Source organism: Mastigoproctus giganteus, chromosome 6 (genome assembly GCF_048544385.1).
Source record: "Mastigoproctus giganteus isolate SK-2022 chromosome 6, ASM4854438v1, whole genome shotgun sequence".
Taxonomy (NCBI): domain Eukaryota; kingdom Metazoa; phylum Arthropoda; class Arachnida; order Uropygi; family Thelyphonidae; genus Mastigoproctus; species Mastigoproctus giganteus.
Genome location: NC_143580.1, coordinates 17,420,874 through 17,435,906, shown reverse-complemented (window position 1 = coordinate 17,435,906; position 15,033 = coordinate 17,420,874). Strand labels below are relative to the sequence as shown.

At 35.7% G+C, this 15,033-nt stretch overlaps 1 protein-coding gene across 1 annotated transcript in view; it reads right to left on the bottom strand.

Moving 5' to 3' along the window:
* Positions 1–757: 757 nt before the first annotated feature.
* LOC150084014 (protein kinase C-like) overlaps positions 758–15,033 on the bottom strand; it is a 77,755-nt gene continuing 63,479 nt past the window's right edge. The window contains exons 7-8 of the mRNA XM_090374988.1: positions 12,889–13,022; positions 758–1,060 (exon numbers count right to left, since the gene is read on the bottom strand). Of these exons, the coding sequence (XP_090231114.1) occupies positions 1,043–1,060; positions 12,889–13,022 (152 nt within the window). The 3' untranslated portion in view covers positions 758–1,042. The remainder of the gene's footprint in view (positions 1,061–12,888; positions 13,023–15,033) is intronic.

Below are 15,033 nucleotides of genomic sequence, written 5' to 3'. Positions count from 1 at the left end.
CTCTACTAATGCTAAACTTCCAAACATGATCATGTTAAGAAACAGTTTCCATGTCATAAAATCACAATTGTACTTCTAAATTCATCTTTCACTATAATATTAGCAAATTTCCAATTTTATATTTAAAAATAAAAAAACAAACATATCAATTGGCCATTACAGCAACAATATTATCCCTAAATACCCAGAAAAGATATTTAGGAGTACTGTGAATATGATTATGAACTTCATAATATTACATATTCATTTGAAGAGAATATTCAAGCTGAGATGGTTCTGAATGAAAACTCTTCAGATGATAAATTTATTACTATTATCATAAGTGACCCAATTATAATTATTCATACACCTCTACAAAAAATACAACTGTGGATAGAGTTATTAAATGTTGTTATGAAATTAATCCTGATATATGATGGCTGACTAATCATAAGAAGTGCTGCTAACATAATACACTTGCTAATTAAAGTTGTTTTATTGATAACTACAGTTGGGGGGGGGGAGAGAAAGAGAGAGAGAGAGAGAGAGAGAGAGAGAGAGAGAGAGAGAGAGAGAGAGAGAGAGAGAGAGAGAGAGAGAGAGAAATAATAATCAAAATCTTAAGAAACTAGACACTGACGTTAACAGCAAAAGAGTTATCATATCAAACCAAGAACTTGCTCTGTTTAAAACTTGTGAGCAAGAAAACAAAAAAATAATAAAATAAAATAAAGCATATTTATATAAAATATCTTTCCCTTTCCTTTTCTAGCAAACCCATGCTGGGACTTTAATATGGAGGTCAGGCATTATGGTATGAGTGGCTACATTGAAAGCCCCACTACTATTAGAATCACGGGTAATATGTGCAGATGATGCACCAGGAGAGGAAACAGTCCCTTAATCATAGCTCTATAGTCTTGCCTGATAATACCTGCTTAGCACTTTATTTATTTTTTTTTCTGTAGTCTTCAAGACAAGAAAGGCTCACAGCGACATGCAGAGAGAGTGAGCAAAATGCTAACACTGAAGTACAGCAGGCTTAGGGTCTGTGCTTATCTCATCATATACGTTCTTCAGCCTGAAAAAAGAAAAAAGCTTACACTTGGATCAATTCAGAACATAAAAATCTTACTTCAAAATTTTAAAATAGTTATTTTAAGAAACATGTCCTTACTTATACCCCTCAACCACAAAAATTGAACAAGGTATGGCTAAAAAGGTAAAAGAGAGGGGGACAGTATGTTTCAGTAGGTTTACTTGCATTAGAGAAGCTATTTTAAAAGTTGTCCAACCCTTGTAATAAGGTAGGAGGGGGGATAAACTTCACATGCACAGTCCATAAAAGATATAAACAACTTTAAAAATTTGATGTGAATAGTCGTGGTCTATTCACATCAAATTTTAGCCCCAAGAGATCGTCAATATGTGCAAATAAAAAAAATAAATAAATAAAAAAAACAAAGGCACATGTACTGAGCACATGCAGTAGATGATTTTATGTGAAACATCCTTGACTTGGAAGAGGTTAGCGAAATCCAAGCCAATAGCCTAATTACCTATTTGATTGTAGCCACCTGAATGACTACAATCAAATGGCAGCTGCAGGAAGTATGAGTGCAATAATACAAGTTACAATAATTCGCCTCTGGCGGAAGCTGCAGATGACATCACTTCTGCATCTCATTTTTTGTGACTGATAAGATTTACTCGGTTGAGGTGCCCCCAAGGGAGAAAAAACTATACCATATTTTTTTTTCATGCAATTTTCAGTTGTCTTGTTCATTTACAATCTTCCTAATTTCGTTATTTCATAATTCATGCAATTGTAACATGTAAAATGATGCATTTTACATGTTACATGTTGCATTTTACGTGCTGCAAAACTTCCATTATTTTCTTGCAGGCTGGATGAAGGCCTTATACTTAGAATGCTCTAGCATTCTTCCAGTTATTTCAGCTAAAATAAATGAGTTTTTCTTGATCACAGAAGAAAGCATTTTTTTAGTTCTGTTCAATTATGTGCTCCCATAAAAATAGAAACTGTTAGGTTGGAAACTTATTAAGAGATTGATGCATCACTTCAATTCTCACATAATAAGAATTTTATTTGCACAAAATGAATTACAGAAACATACAGGAACAAACAGTGGCGGATCCGGAAAAAAATGACAGGAGGGCACATTTTGTGCCTTGTTTGTGCTCAAACAAGGCACAAAATAATGCATAGAACAAAACAAATACAACACTTAAATGTAATGTGACAGGCAGACACAGGCACACAGCTAAACTCTGAATTACTTTGATGTTTGTTGTTTGTTTTTTTGGTTTTTTAGGAGCATTAGCAACTAAGGCCATATTGCTCCGGGGATATACAGTGGTCACTCCCTGACCTTTCCGCATCCTCTGTATTTGGTGGTCATGGGCTCGAACCCCGGTCTAATCAAGAAGCGTGTGCTACGCACTGCTGCTCCTGCCCACCTGGCTACAGAGGCGCCTCAAACTAGAATGGCAATAACATCAGCATAACTGTAGTCAGTTTAAAATAGCTGAGCCAAAATGCAAAAATAGATAAAATCCTATTTTAACAATGGAAAAAAAAAATTTTTGTACCTATATTAAATTTAAATAATTGGTGTATATTCTCGGGAAAACAAGGGGGGGCCTGTTCCCCTACCCTGAATCTGCCTATGGGAACAACTGACTTCAGGTTGTATAATAAACACAAATCATTAATTTCACACATGGAATTGAACATGGTAGTCACCTTGCAGCCTTGTGCTATTTATATCATAGCATAACCGAATTGGTCAGAACATGTCAAGAACTGTCATGTAGTCTTTTTTTTTTTTTTTTTTTTTTTTATGTGAACCACAAACACAAAAGGTATTAGAACCTATAGTACTTAGTACCGTCCTTGGGTTGGAGGTTGAGAAGACGAAAGAAGATATTTGTTGACATTCGACTTGAACTTCTGTAGATTGTAATTTTCAGGAAATACATATGAAGGAAGATTGTTCCAGAAAACGGCAGTTGAATGAATAAATGAGGAAGATGAAAAGTTGGTTCTGTGGGTTTGAAGTTGGACTGTAAATGGATGTTGACTGGTGGCGGCACGTGTTCCAACTGTTTTGAAAGAGAGAGCGGGAATTATAGAAGCCAATTCAGAAGAACAGTGCCCATGGAAGTATCTGTAGAAGAGGCATGCAGCAGAAACAGTGCGTCTATGAGAAAGCGAGTGGAGAGACTCTGTTAGAGATGAATCATTAATTAACCTAACTGCCCTCTTCTTAATGGAATCAAGAAGCCTGAGAGAGAGGTTTTGGGGGCACCACCCCAGATGTGGGAACAATATTCCATGGCAGGGCGGATTAGCGGTTTAGATGCAGAGGAAACAATATTTGTAATGTGCTTGTGCCAAGAGAGATTAGAAGTCAGGGTAATCCCCAAAAGAGATATATCATTTTGCCTAGAAATCAGAGTGTCACTAAAGATAAGCATAGGAGCAGAAGAATCCTTTTTGCGAGATATAAGACAAGACTGAGTTTTAGAAGGGTTGAAATCAACTAAGTTGTCTTTGCCCCACTGGAAAATTACCTGAAGATCGCATTTAAGAAATTGGTAGCAGATTTTCGAGAAGTTGAAGCTGATTGAACAGGACAAGGTTTCTCAAAATGGAAAGTGGAATGCAATGTGCTATCATCGGCAAAACTATGGATAGGATTTCCAGTCAATGGAAGAAGGTCATTAATATACAAGAGGAAAAGAGTGGGGGAAAGAACAGAACCTTGGGGGCCACTGGCATTAGTGGAGAAGTTACAAAACAGAGAGCCATCTACCATCACCCTCAGTGAGCGATCAGAGAGAAAACTGGATAACCAATTACTAAAAACAGTTGGCAAACCATAAGATGGAAGCTTGTTTAGAAGAAATTTATGCCAAACACGATCAAAAGCCTTTGAGATGTCAAGAGCAACTACTTGTGTTTCACCGAACCTTTCCATAATTAGTCCATAATTGGGTAACATAAGCCAGAATATAACCAGTCGATCGACACTGATGGAATCCATACTGGCGATCGTTGATCAGATGGAAGGTTTCTAGGTAGTTTAAGAGTTGGTGGTTAATTGATTTCTCCATTATTTTAGAAAGAGTAGAAGTAATTGCAATGGGACGATAATTGGATGGGAAGGATTTGTCACCCTTTTTAGGAACTGGCTGAATATGAGCAAATTTCCAAACAGAAGGAAAAACACCTTTGGAATAAGAAAGTGAAAAAAGGCGGCAAAGAATAGGAGTAAGTTCAGGAGCACATGTTTTGAGAACAAGTGGAGAAATATCATCAGGACATGGAGCTTTCTTAGCATCAAGATTCGTCAAAATCTTTCTGATATCCTTTTGACGGAAGACCACAGGAGGCATTGAATGGAGCGTGTTAGGAATTGAGCGAGGTGTTTTACCAAGATCATTAATACATGAGCTGGAAGAAAAATGGGATGCTAGCAGGTCAGCTTTATCTTTGGCTGAAGTGACAAGAGAACCATCTGGTTTGGACAGAGGTGGGAGCAGAGATGGGCAAAAGTTGCGGCCAATAGCTTTGGCAAGAGACCAGAATGCTCGGCTACCATTAGGGCAAGAAGCAAGTTTTCTACTCTTAGCCTGTTCAAACTCTAGTTTGGACTGATTAATAACTGCTTTACAATTGTTGCGTGCTTTGGTGCAGGCAGAAAATGAAACTGAAGAATTAGAAACAAGCCAATTACGATATACAACGTTCTTCTCTTGAACAGCCTTAGCACATTTATTGGAAAACCAAGGTTTAGATAAAGGACGAGATTTTAAAGTGGAGTGTGGGATAAAGGATTCCATTCCTGCAAGAATGATTTCACTGACACGATCTGAGCAAACGTTGACATCAGAAGTTTTGAAACAGTAATCCGACCAAGGAAAAGAAGTCTTGCTGGTCATCCCATTTTGCATTCTTGTAATGCCAAACAACACGAGATTGGGAATAGCCATGAGATAAAGGTTTCACTGGAGAAGAGACAATCACCAAGTTGTGATCTGAAGTGCCTAAAGGACCTCTCACTTCGACCATATACTTAGAAGGGTTGTTTGTGAGAAAAAAATCAAGCGTATTGGCTGTATGATTAGGATTGTCCGGTATTCTTGTAGGTAAATGAACAATCTGTGCTAGGTCATTAGTAATTGCAAAAGCCTCAGCATCTCGACCTGCTGGGTCGGTGTGACTAGAAAACAGAAGCCAGCTGGAGTTGTGAACATTAAAATCACCAAGGAAAATTACCTCACTGTTAGGAAAGTTGGACTGGAAAAAGTCAAGTTGCAAAGAGAGGAAATCAAAGAGCTCCAAGTGATTAGTGGAGTTAGGAGAACGGTAGAGCCAACAGATGAATTTGACACGAGGTAGAGAGATTTTAAGCCAGAGAAGATCAAAGAGAGGAGATTCCAAATTGCCAAGTCTCTGACAGGGAATATCAGAACGGACATATGCACAAGTACCACCTTTGAAGCAAAAGGAATCATACAGCGAATAATTTGGGCATCTGAGATGAGCAGTAGTTGATTCAACCAATAACTGAGATTCTGTCAGAAAAAGTACATGGGGTTTGGCAGACTGCAAGTGGAAATGGACATCGTTGAGAAGATTAGAATTGAGACCATGTATATTTGTGAAATGAATTAGGAAGTGTACAGTCATCCCTTGATTAATAATATTTACATTTACAACATGCTTCTCACTGGATCCCATGCATTTGATTAATGATGGAAGTTTCAATTAACAATACTGGTGCAATAATATTCACATAATTTTTGGTCAAGAAAGGCACTTGCAAGCTATGTAGTTGCCATTTTTGGCCAATGATAATTTTCGAAGTGCTCTAAATTCACACAATCACATTTTTCAGTGCTTGGAGTCCAATCTCTGTGTATTTTGCAAAATATCTCTCTTGTAATTGTACAATCTCTCAATCTCTCTCTCTCTAAGTTTTGTAAATCAATTGCATTCTTATTAAATTAAATCAACAGCCATGGTCCCAAAAGTGAATGTAAAATAAAAGGAAGAAATTAACATCTATGCAAATGAAGTAAGACATTTTCAAATACAAAAATGGCATTAAAGTTATATCAACCATCTTTATAGCTAAGGTAAGAATTTTTTTTTTCAATTTATTGTATTAATTATATATGTATTTAACAATGTTAAAATAAATATTTATTTATCAATATGAAGATATCAAATATAGAGTACTGTATATCTGAATATGGTTTTTCTGTGAAAAAGTTTAACTTCCAATGGTCTTGAAAGAGATTAAGCTTTTAATATATATTTCATATATTCGATTAACAATAATATCAGTTTATGATCATTTTTGTGGAACCAATCACAATTGTTACCCGAGGGTCACCTAGAGTCATTAATAACACTTAACAATTTAAGGCCAAAAGGTATTATCAGTCTTCAGGAAAATGAAAATTTCAAATGCAATTGTAATCCATTTCCTAATGTCGTAAAAGTACAGCTTTTGACATAAAATAATGAAATTTTTCAAACATCTGACCTGTTAAGAATATTTTAGTTATTTTCGTAATCAGGGAGAAAAAGTGCATAAAGAAAAATTTCACTTTACTAGATGGAAAAAAAAAAAAAAAAAAAAAATTATATATACATATTATACATATAGAAATATATATATATTTCTATTACATACATTTTCTGAGATGCATGATAAAAAGAAATTCCCGGATAATCGATTTCCTGGTTAATCCAAAAATACAGTAAGTCCCCGACATACGTAAGAGATACGTTTCAGGACTTCTTATGTAAGTCGAGTTTTACGTAACTCTAGAATGACTAATACAATATTGCCGCTATATCCCTAATATGCCAAAATTACAAAAACCACATAATGTCCTCACAAGAATGAAGAAAAATAGTTATATATTTTTAATTAGTTCAATTAAAAACTTTTATCTGGGGACAGCGGTGAAGTAGCCAGAGTGGCACATAAGAAAAGAAAACATAAAAGGAAGAAAAAACGCATGTTATTGTACTGTAAAAACTGATATGTATTTCGTAGCCTTGGTTATTATAGTTGACCTTCATTGGTGTCAATCGCTTCACCACTTTTCATATTTTCTCTTTCTCCTTTATTGTGTTCACCGGTGCCACTGACAAATCTGAATTTTGCGCGATACTTGTTAATGTTTGGCCATTTTCATACATCGTTATTATTTTAATTTTCTGATCCAACTCGATAGCTTTCCTTTTCTTGATAAATTTACTAGTACGGCTGTCACTTATTCTCTTAGTCGGCACCATGATAACGGACAAAATTAAATTTTCTGAAAAGAACTTCACAAGGTTATCACCCCACGTGAGCTCACATTTTACTAAAGCACATTTCTGGAAGTCACTGCCAAAAAACAAAAACAATTTGCACTTTCCGGATTATTGGGCTTGTTTGTAGTGTAACTAATTATAAATGGGTAGTACACTCGATCTTACTGAATTTGCTATAGTACTGATAGCCGGAATTCTGTGGGCTTTTACATTATTATTGTGAAATGTGTGTCCCCTTCACTGAAATCTTCAGTCATATAAGTCCGAATCTACATAAGTCGGGGACTTACTGTATCGAAAAATGTTACAGCAACCTACGTAAAATGTATGGCGATAGATAAAAAACGAAAAAACTTACCACGCACTACTCACGTGTCCAATACGCGAGTAGTGCATATTGGACACACCTTTATGTTTTACGAAGTCAATTTTAAATCTAATAGCTTCCCTTTATTTTTTACAATGTCACATATGGTTTGGTCGCCAACATTATAATGGTTCTTTAGAGATTTAACGGATGCACCGTTTTCAAAATTTTGAATAATTTAAAGTTTTTGTTTAATTGAAAGCGCAAGTCTTGCATTTGCCCATCATTTTCGAGATTTCTAAAAAAAAAAAAAGAAAAAAGTTTCTATAAAAAAAAATTCCGACATCTGACATAAATAACGAAACAAAATTTGTCCTTTGCGGTGCGACGGATCGAAACGACACACTAAATCAAGCTAAACATTTGGGGTTTTTTTTTTTTTTTTTTGAGCAGTGGGGATTGCAAGATAATGGGTACACTAATCTCCTAATGACGACTTATAGCACCACTTCTTGTCGCTTATTTACGACTTGCAAAATATCTGTTTATACCTATTCTAGTTATTACTTGAATTTTATGATTTCTGGTTGATTTTTTTTTTTTTTTTTGAGTCTTGAAGTGTCCCGGTTAATGCTTAGAGGAGCTGGCTTCCGCAGTAGTAGAAATAGATTCTGTGGAGTGACAAATCAATATACACCCGATGACTGCACCTCCCCCCCCCCACACACACACACACTCAAAACCATTTTCAACCATAGTATAGGAAACTTAAATTTGCAGAAGAAATATACACATTACAATACATTTATTACTTTTTTTTCCCCTCCAGTAGCTTTTATCCATTTAAGAATCTGTCTTCTCATTGTGAAATGAGAAACAGCAGTTTTGAAACTATTCCACTCACCAGTGAGGGTCCCCCCTCCCAGCCTTAATAAAACATCCTTCATAATTGCAGGTTTAGTTTTATTATTAAACTTCCAGTACTCCAGAAGACAGACTGCTTTTTGAAGATTAGAATGTCTCGACAACTGAAGCCACAAAATTTCATTATTTCATACATAATTCATGGTCTATTCAATAGTAAGAAAAAATGGGGGGATACCTCCCCACCTTTTCTTACTATTGAATACACCATGAATCGTCAAACTAATAGAGTAAGCTTATCTGCGAAAAGATCTAAACCTCCCAAACACTTCCTAGTTCATTTCACAAATATACGTGGTCTCAATTCTAATCTCAATGATGTCCATTCCCACTTGCAGTCTGCCAAACCCTATGTACTTTTTCTGACAGAATCTCAGTTATCAGTTGATTCAACTACTGCTCATCTCAGTTGCACAAATTATTCACTGTATGATTCCTTTTGCCCCAAAAGTGGTACTTGTGCATATGTCCATTCTGATATTCCCTGTCAGAGACTTGGTAATTTGGGAATCTCCTCTTTTCGATCTTCTCTGGCTTAAAATCTCTACCTCATTGTGTCAAATTCATCTGTTGTCTCTACTGTTCTCAAACTCCACTAATCACTTAGAGCTCTTCGACTTCCTCTCTTTGAAACTTGACTTTCTCCAGTCCAACTTTCCTAATAGTGAGGTAATTTTCCTTGGTGATTTTAATGTTCACAACTCCAGCTGGCTTCCATTTTCTAGTCACACCAACCCAGCTTGTCAAGATGCTGAGGCTTTTGCAATTGGTAGCCAAGTGGTCAAACGTGTGCCTTGAGTGACCGGGGTTCAAGCCCGTGACTGCTAAATATGTGCTGTTTCTTGTATTCTGTCTATCTTGTGAACTCCTCTGACCATTTGGTCGTCCCAGAGTATAAACGGAAAAAAAAAAAAAAAAATTTTTACTAATGACCTTGCATAGATTGTTCATTTACCTACAAGAATGCCGGACAATCCTAACCAGTGTGAGTGAAATTATTCTTGTACGAATGGAATACTTTATCTCACACTCCACTTTAAAATCTCGTCCTTTGTCTAAATCGTGGTTTTCCAATAAATGCGCTAAGGCCATTCAGGAGAAAAATGTTGTATACTGTAATTGGCTTGTTTCCAATTCTTCAGTTTCATTTTCTGCCTACACCAAAGCTCACAACAATTGTAAATCAGTTATTAATCAGTCCAAATTAGATTTTGAACAGGCTAAGAGTAGAAAACTTACTTCTTGCCCTAATAGTAATCGAGCATTCTGGTCTCTTGCCAAAGCTATTGGCCGCAACTTTTGCCCATCTCTGCTCCAACCTCTGTCAAAACCAGATGGTTCTGTTGTCACTTCAGCCAAGGATAAAGCTAATTTGCTAGCATCCCATTTTTCTTCCAACTCAGGTATTAATGATCTTGGTAAAAAAACTTCCCACCATTACCAACATGCTCCATTCAATGCCTCCTGTGGTCTACACTGAAATCTTCAGTTATAAAAAAAATATAAATAACATAACGTAAGTCTGAAGCTATGTAAGTTGGGGACTTACTGCACTGAAAAATGTTCAACAACCTACGTAAAAAGTATGGTGATAGAAAAAAAAACGAAAAAACTTACCACATGCTACTCGCATGTCCGATACGATGCTTCCCTTTATTTTTCATGATGTCGATTTTAAATCTAATAGATTTCCTTTATTTTTTACAGTGTCGTGTATGGTTTGGTCACCAACATTATAATGGTTCATTAGAGATTTAACGGATGCACTGTTTTCAAACTTTTGAATAATTTCAAGTTTTTGTTTAACTGAAAGCGCAACTCTTGTGTCGTTTGCCCATCATTTTCATGATTTCTGAACAAAAAAATAAGAAAATAAAATAAATAAATAAATAAAAAAGAAATAATAATAATAAAAATTCCGATATCCCTGACATAAATAACAAAACAAAATTTGCCTTTTGTTATGCTGATTGAACACAACAATCGGAGGGAGTTGCAAGATAATAGGTACACTAATCTCCCAATGGCGACTTATAACCCCGCTTCTTGTCACTTATTTACGACTTGCAAAACATCTGTTTATACCTATTCTAGCTATTACTTGAATTTTATGATTTCTGGTTGATTTCTGTTTAAATTTGGAGTCTTGAAGTGTCCCGGTTAATCCGATTCCGGTAAATTGAGAGTCTGCTGTATATATCTGTGCTTACTGATTTCTTCACAGTTTATTGTGCTGCAATAAAATGATAATGTAAACTTTTAAATCAGATTTTAGTATAATACACCACCACACAAGATGCAAAAGATGATTAAAAAGGGGAGGTTAACCTATAATAGCAAATATATGATTAAGCATGAATTTAAGAAAGGGAAAAAAAAAAAAAACGGTCAATTTATTATGCAAACGTGACATACACTGGAATATATGATAATTTCCAAATAACTTTGGTAATAATGCGCATGTGCGTGCATGAGTAAACATATAAGATTATTTAATAATTTAATGTGGAAACAGAAAAATGTGAGACCTGATTTTGATAACAGAACCCTGTATGCAAATGCTATAACTGCACAAATAAGATAAGTATAGCATACAAAGGACATGTTTGCATGCTTGTGTAAACATGTGAGGCACACATGTATTTTTTCCCATCATTCTACCATGTTATAATTCAATTTCTGACCACAGAGGGATGGAGGTTTGGGATTATTTGACACATTTAACATAGTACACCATATGGAAGATTCTAGAGATCGACAACAATGGAAGACGAGATCTAAACAGGGACTCAACCCGTGGCAAACAGAAGAGCAGAATGATGATGACACCATATATACCCAGTGGCCACTGTATTAGGTACACCTGCCAGATAACAAGTTATGTTTGTAATTCTCAGAACAGCCTGGATTCTTCATGGCATGGATTCAATGAATTGTCAAGAGCATGCCACAGGGATGTTGGTCCGTGTTCACTCAACTACTTATCAGTTGTTGCAAATTGGATGATTGCAGGTCTCTACTCCAAAGAGGTTATTCCACCTCATCCCACAGATGAACAACTTGGGTGAGATCTGGTGACTGGGTACACCCATGCAATACTTTCATATCCCTGGATTCAATTCTACTCAAGTCTTGTGACTTGGCTCATTATTCTTTTGGAAAAATAGATTTACAGATGAATAACATTGCAACCATGAAGGGATAGACCTAATAAAAAAAAAAACATGTGGCATCTAAATGCTGCTCCACTAATATCAAGGGCTCAAGGTGCACCACAAAAACATTTCCCACATCATTACACCAACAACCACCATCCTACACTGTAGAAACCTGGCAAGGAAATCCACAGACTCATGCTGTTTGCTATATCCTGGTTGTCCCATCAGTGTGAAAAAACAGACAGGATTCATCAAATCAGGCATTTTTCCCATTCTCCAGCGTTGTTAGTGTTCCTCAGCCAACCATATTACCATACCATCTTGTTTTTTGCCGTAGGAGTGGAAGCAGGTTCAGTCATTGGCTGCAATATCATGCATTCTAAAATGCCTTTTTCAGTAGACTGCTGTACTGGGTTATTATCTGACTGACTAGCCTGTCACAATGAGAAACTGTTTCTGTTCACAGGATCTCTTGGCTAGATGTTATTTGTTTATTGAACCAATCTTGATACCCCCAAGATTGGGCCAATAACCAAATTCACATACACAATCATATGTGAAAACTCCAGCAGGAATGCAGTTTCAGAGATACTCATACCAGTACATCTTGTGTTGAATACTATTCCATGTTCAAAGTCACTTTATTTTTTTGTTTCAACCATTCTCACACTAAACTGCATGCAGAGACCATGGTGCAAACATGTGATGCTGTTACTTAAGGAGTGCTCCATTTTATGAAAAGGGGAGGTGTATATATTATATATATATATATATATATATACCCCATAAAGTGGCTATAGTATACCATGTCAGTGCAAGTGTGTTCATTAAAAGGCATTGTTTGTATGCAGGATTAAGATAACTGGAGAAAGGAGAATTTCACTACAGTAGACTTTCGAAATAACGGCACCTTTGGGGATTCAAGGTGCCATTATTTCGATTTTTCCATTATCAAAAAGTAGAAAGTTTTAATTTTTACAAAACTTAAATTCCACAAACAAACTCACACCACAGAGCTGTCTCCTCTAGCAGAAAACACACAGTACACATTCAGCAAACTCACTGCTGAAAGCATTAAGCAAGTACATATTGTAATCTTTCAACAAAAAAAGACTACAGATTTGTAGTAAATTAAAAGATTATAGTTATTATCATACCTTTTTTCTTCTCCTACTAAGTTTATCACCTGAAATTCCCATTGAATTCAGAATTTCAGCCATTTGTTTAGGATTAATACCACAGTTGTTGGCAACATTCTTTTGGCAGCGCTTGTGAACGTTCATATCACATGCTGAAATATTCAAACACTATTCATTAGGCACCTTTATGAGTATAGCATTGTGCCATTATAACTCTAAAAAACTAATAAAATAATAATAAAAAATAAGAACCAAAATAAGACCTATCATTGCATCATTTTACATATAAAAATTAATAGCACTCTTTGTCTCCATCACTTAATCCAGACATTCCTAACCAGTTTTCCTGTGAAATGAAATTAGAAACCAATGATGACCTATCACAGTGAATAGAAAACTAGATATATTAATCTTTTACTCACTATAGTAGCAGTAACTTTCCACCAATGGCTCCATGTTCCAATTTATACAAAAGGCATTCATGTGGGACAGTATCTAGATGAATTAAGTCAAATTATTCTCTATTCAAAAGTATAATTTTTAATTACATGAACCTTGTTATAAGATGGGACTGTTTTTACAAGGATGGGATATACTTAAATAGATGGGAGTAAGAATATTTGCCGATGTTATCAAGATAGTGTTGGGTAGATTGGAAAACTTAGTTGGGGGAGGGGGGCAAACTAATAATTCAATGAAAATCATAAGCAGAGCTGGAACTGATTCTTGCATTGCTTCTATTTTGACATGCAGTAACCTGAAACTGGTAGAGGAAAGCATTTACAGGGCCTGCTGGAGGTCACATGGGCTATGTAACAGTTACTAAAAACACAGACAGGCACACATTTACAGCTTAGAGATTAATGGTAGAAGTATGGTAAATAAATTCATGAACTTTAAGTATTGGTTAAGTTATCAAATGCTGACATTATAGGTGCCACATTGATACTGGGGAGGTAGAATTTGAATATGGTGATTATAATGTATATAACCACATCGACACATGACAGAAGGGAAGTTGGGAGAAGTGGTGGTTTAATTTAAGAAGTACAAAGAATAAAACAGAGTAACCAGTAGACACAGGTTACTAGTGTAATACTGAATCAGTCTGGTGTGACATAAACACTAGGAAGGGAAAACAAAAGTGAGAATAGGAGTCTGCTATAGGCCAAATGACTGTGATGAGTATAATAAACAACTATACAGGCAAATGGAATGGGTGAGCAAACATAGGTGAGCAAACATGGGAGATTTGAACTTTCCAAATATCAATTGATTATTAAACTCTTTTCAGCAGACACAACAGATGTTAAAAAAACTCATAAATGTCAAAGTCATAAATCTCAGCATTTCATAACACTGAGAGATATTATTCAAGATTCAAACCAAAATGGATGTCAGATGAACTTAGTGGCATAAATAAAAATGTATGGGATGATGTCAGAGGCTACAGCATTCTATACTCCCCCCTGATGATGGGGATAAAGGACTAACTTATCATTGCCCCTAACATCCTGAGTAATATGATTACAAACTAGTATGTAATCAAGTTAATCAGGACATTAGGAAGGCTAAGGCAGGTTATAAGAAGTCTTTGGTTATGAAGTCAAAGAAAAGCAGCAAGGAATTTCTCCTGAAAAGGGATGGATCAACTTGGTCCACTGGGACATGAATGGTATAACTATTGATGTTCCTGTACATATTAACAATAACAATAAACAATATATGTTTTGTATCTATATTCACATATCAAGTTTTTAGAGATGAGGCTAGCAGAAGTCTATCTAATACTGTCTTGGAGTCAAATAACTTTACAGTAGAAAGAGGTTGTACAGAAATTAATGAAGCTAAAAATGAACAAAGAAAGCACCTGGAGCTGATAGAATCTATTCAACTCGATTAAAACAAGCTGTAAAGGTAAGATAATAGTGACAGGGAAGATAACAAAAGGGAAGATAATAGTGATCAAGTTCAAGTTGAGGAATGCCTGGAAGCCTCCACTTCACAAGATATTGACTATCAGCCAGTAAGTTTAGGTAGTGAGGTACATTTAATCAAAGAAGATGAGTTGAATGATTTCATTCGAGACCTAAACTTGCCGAAAGAACGAGCTGAACTGTATGTTACAGCAATGGAATATATGCACAGCAGGAAGAAAGATTT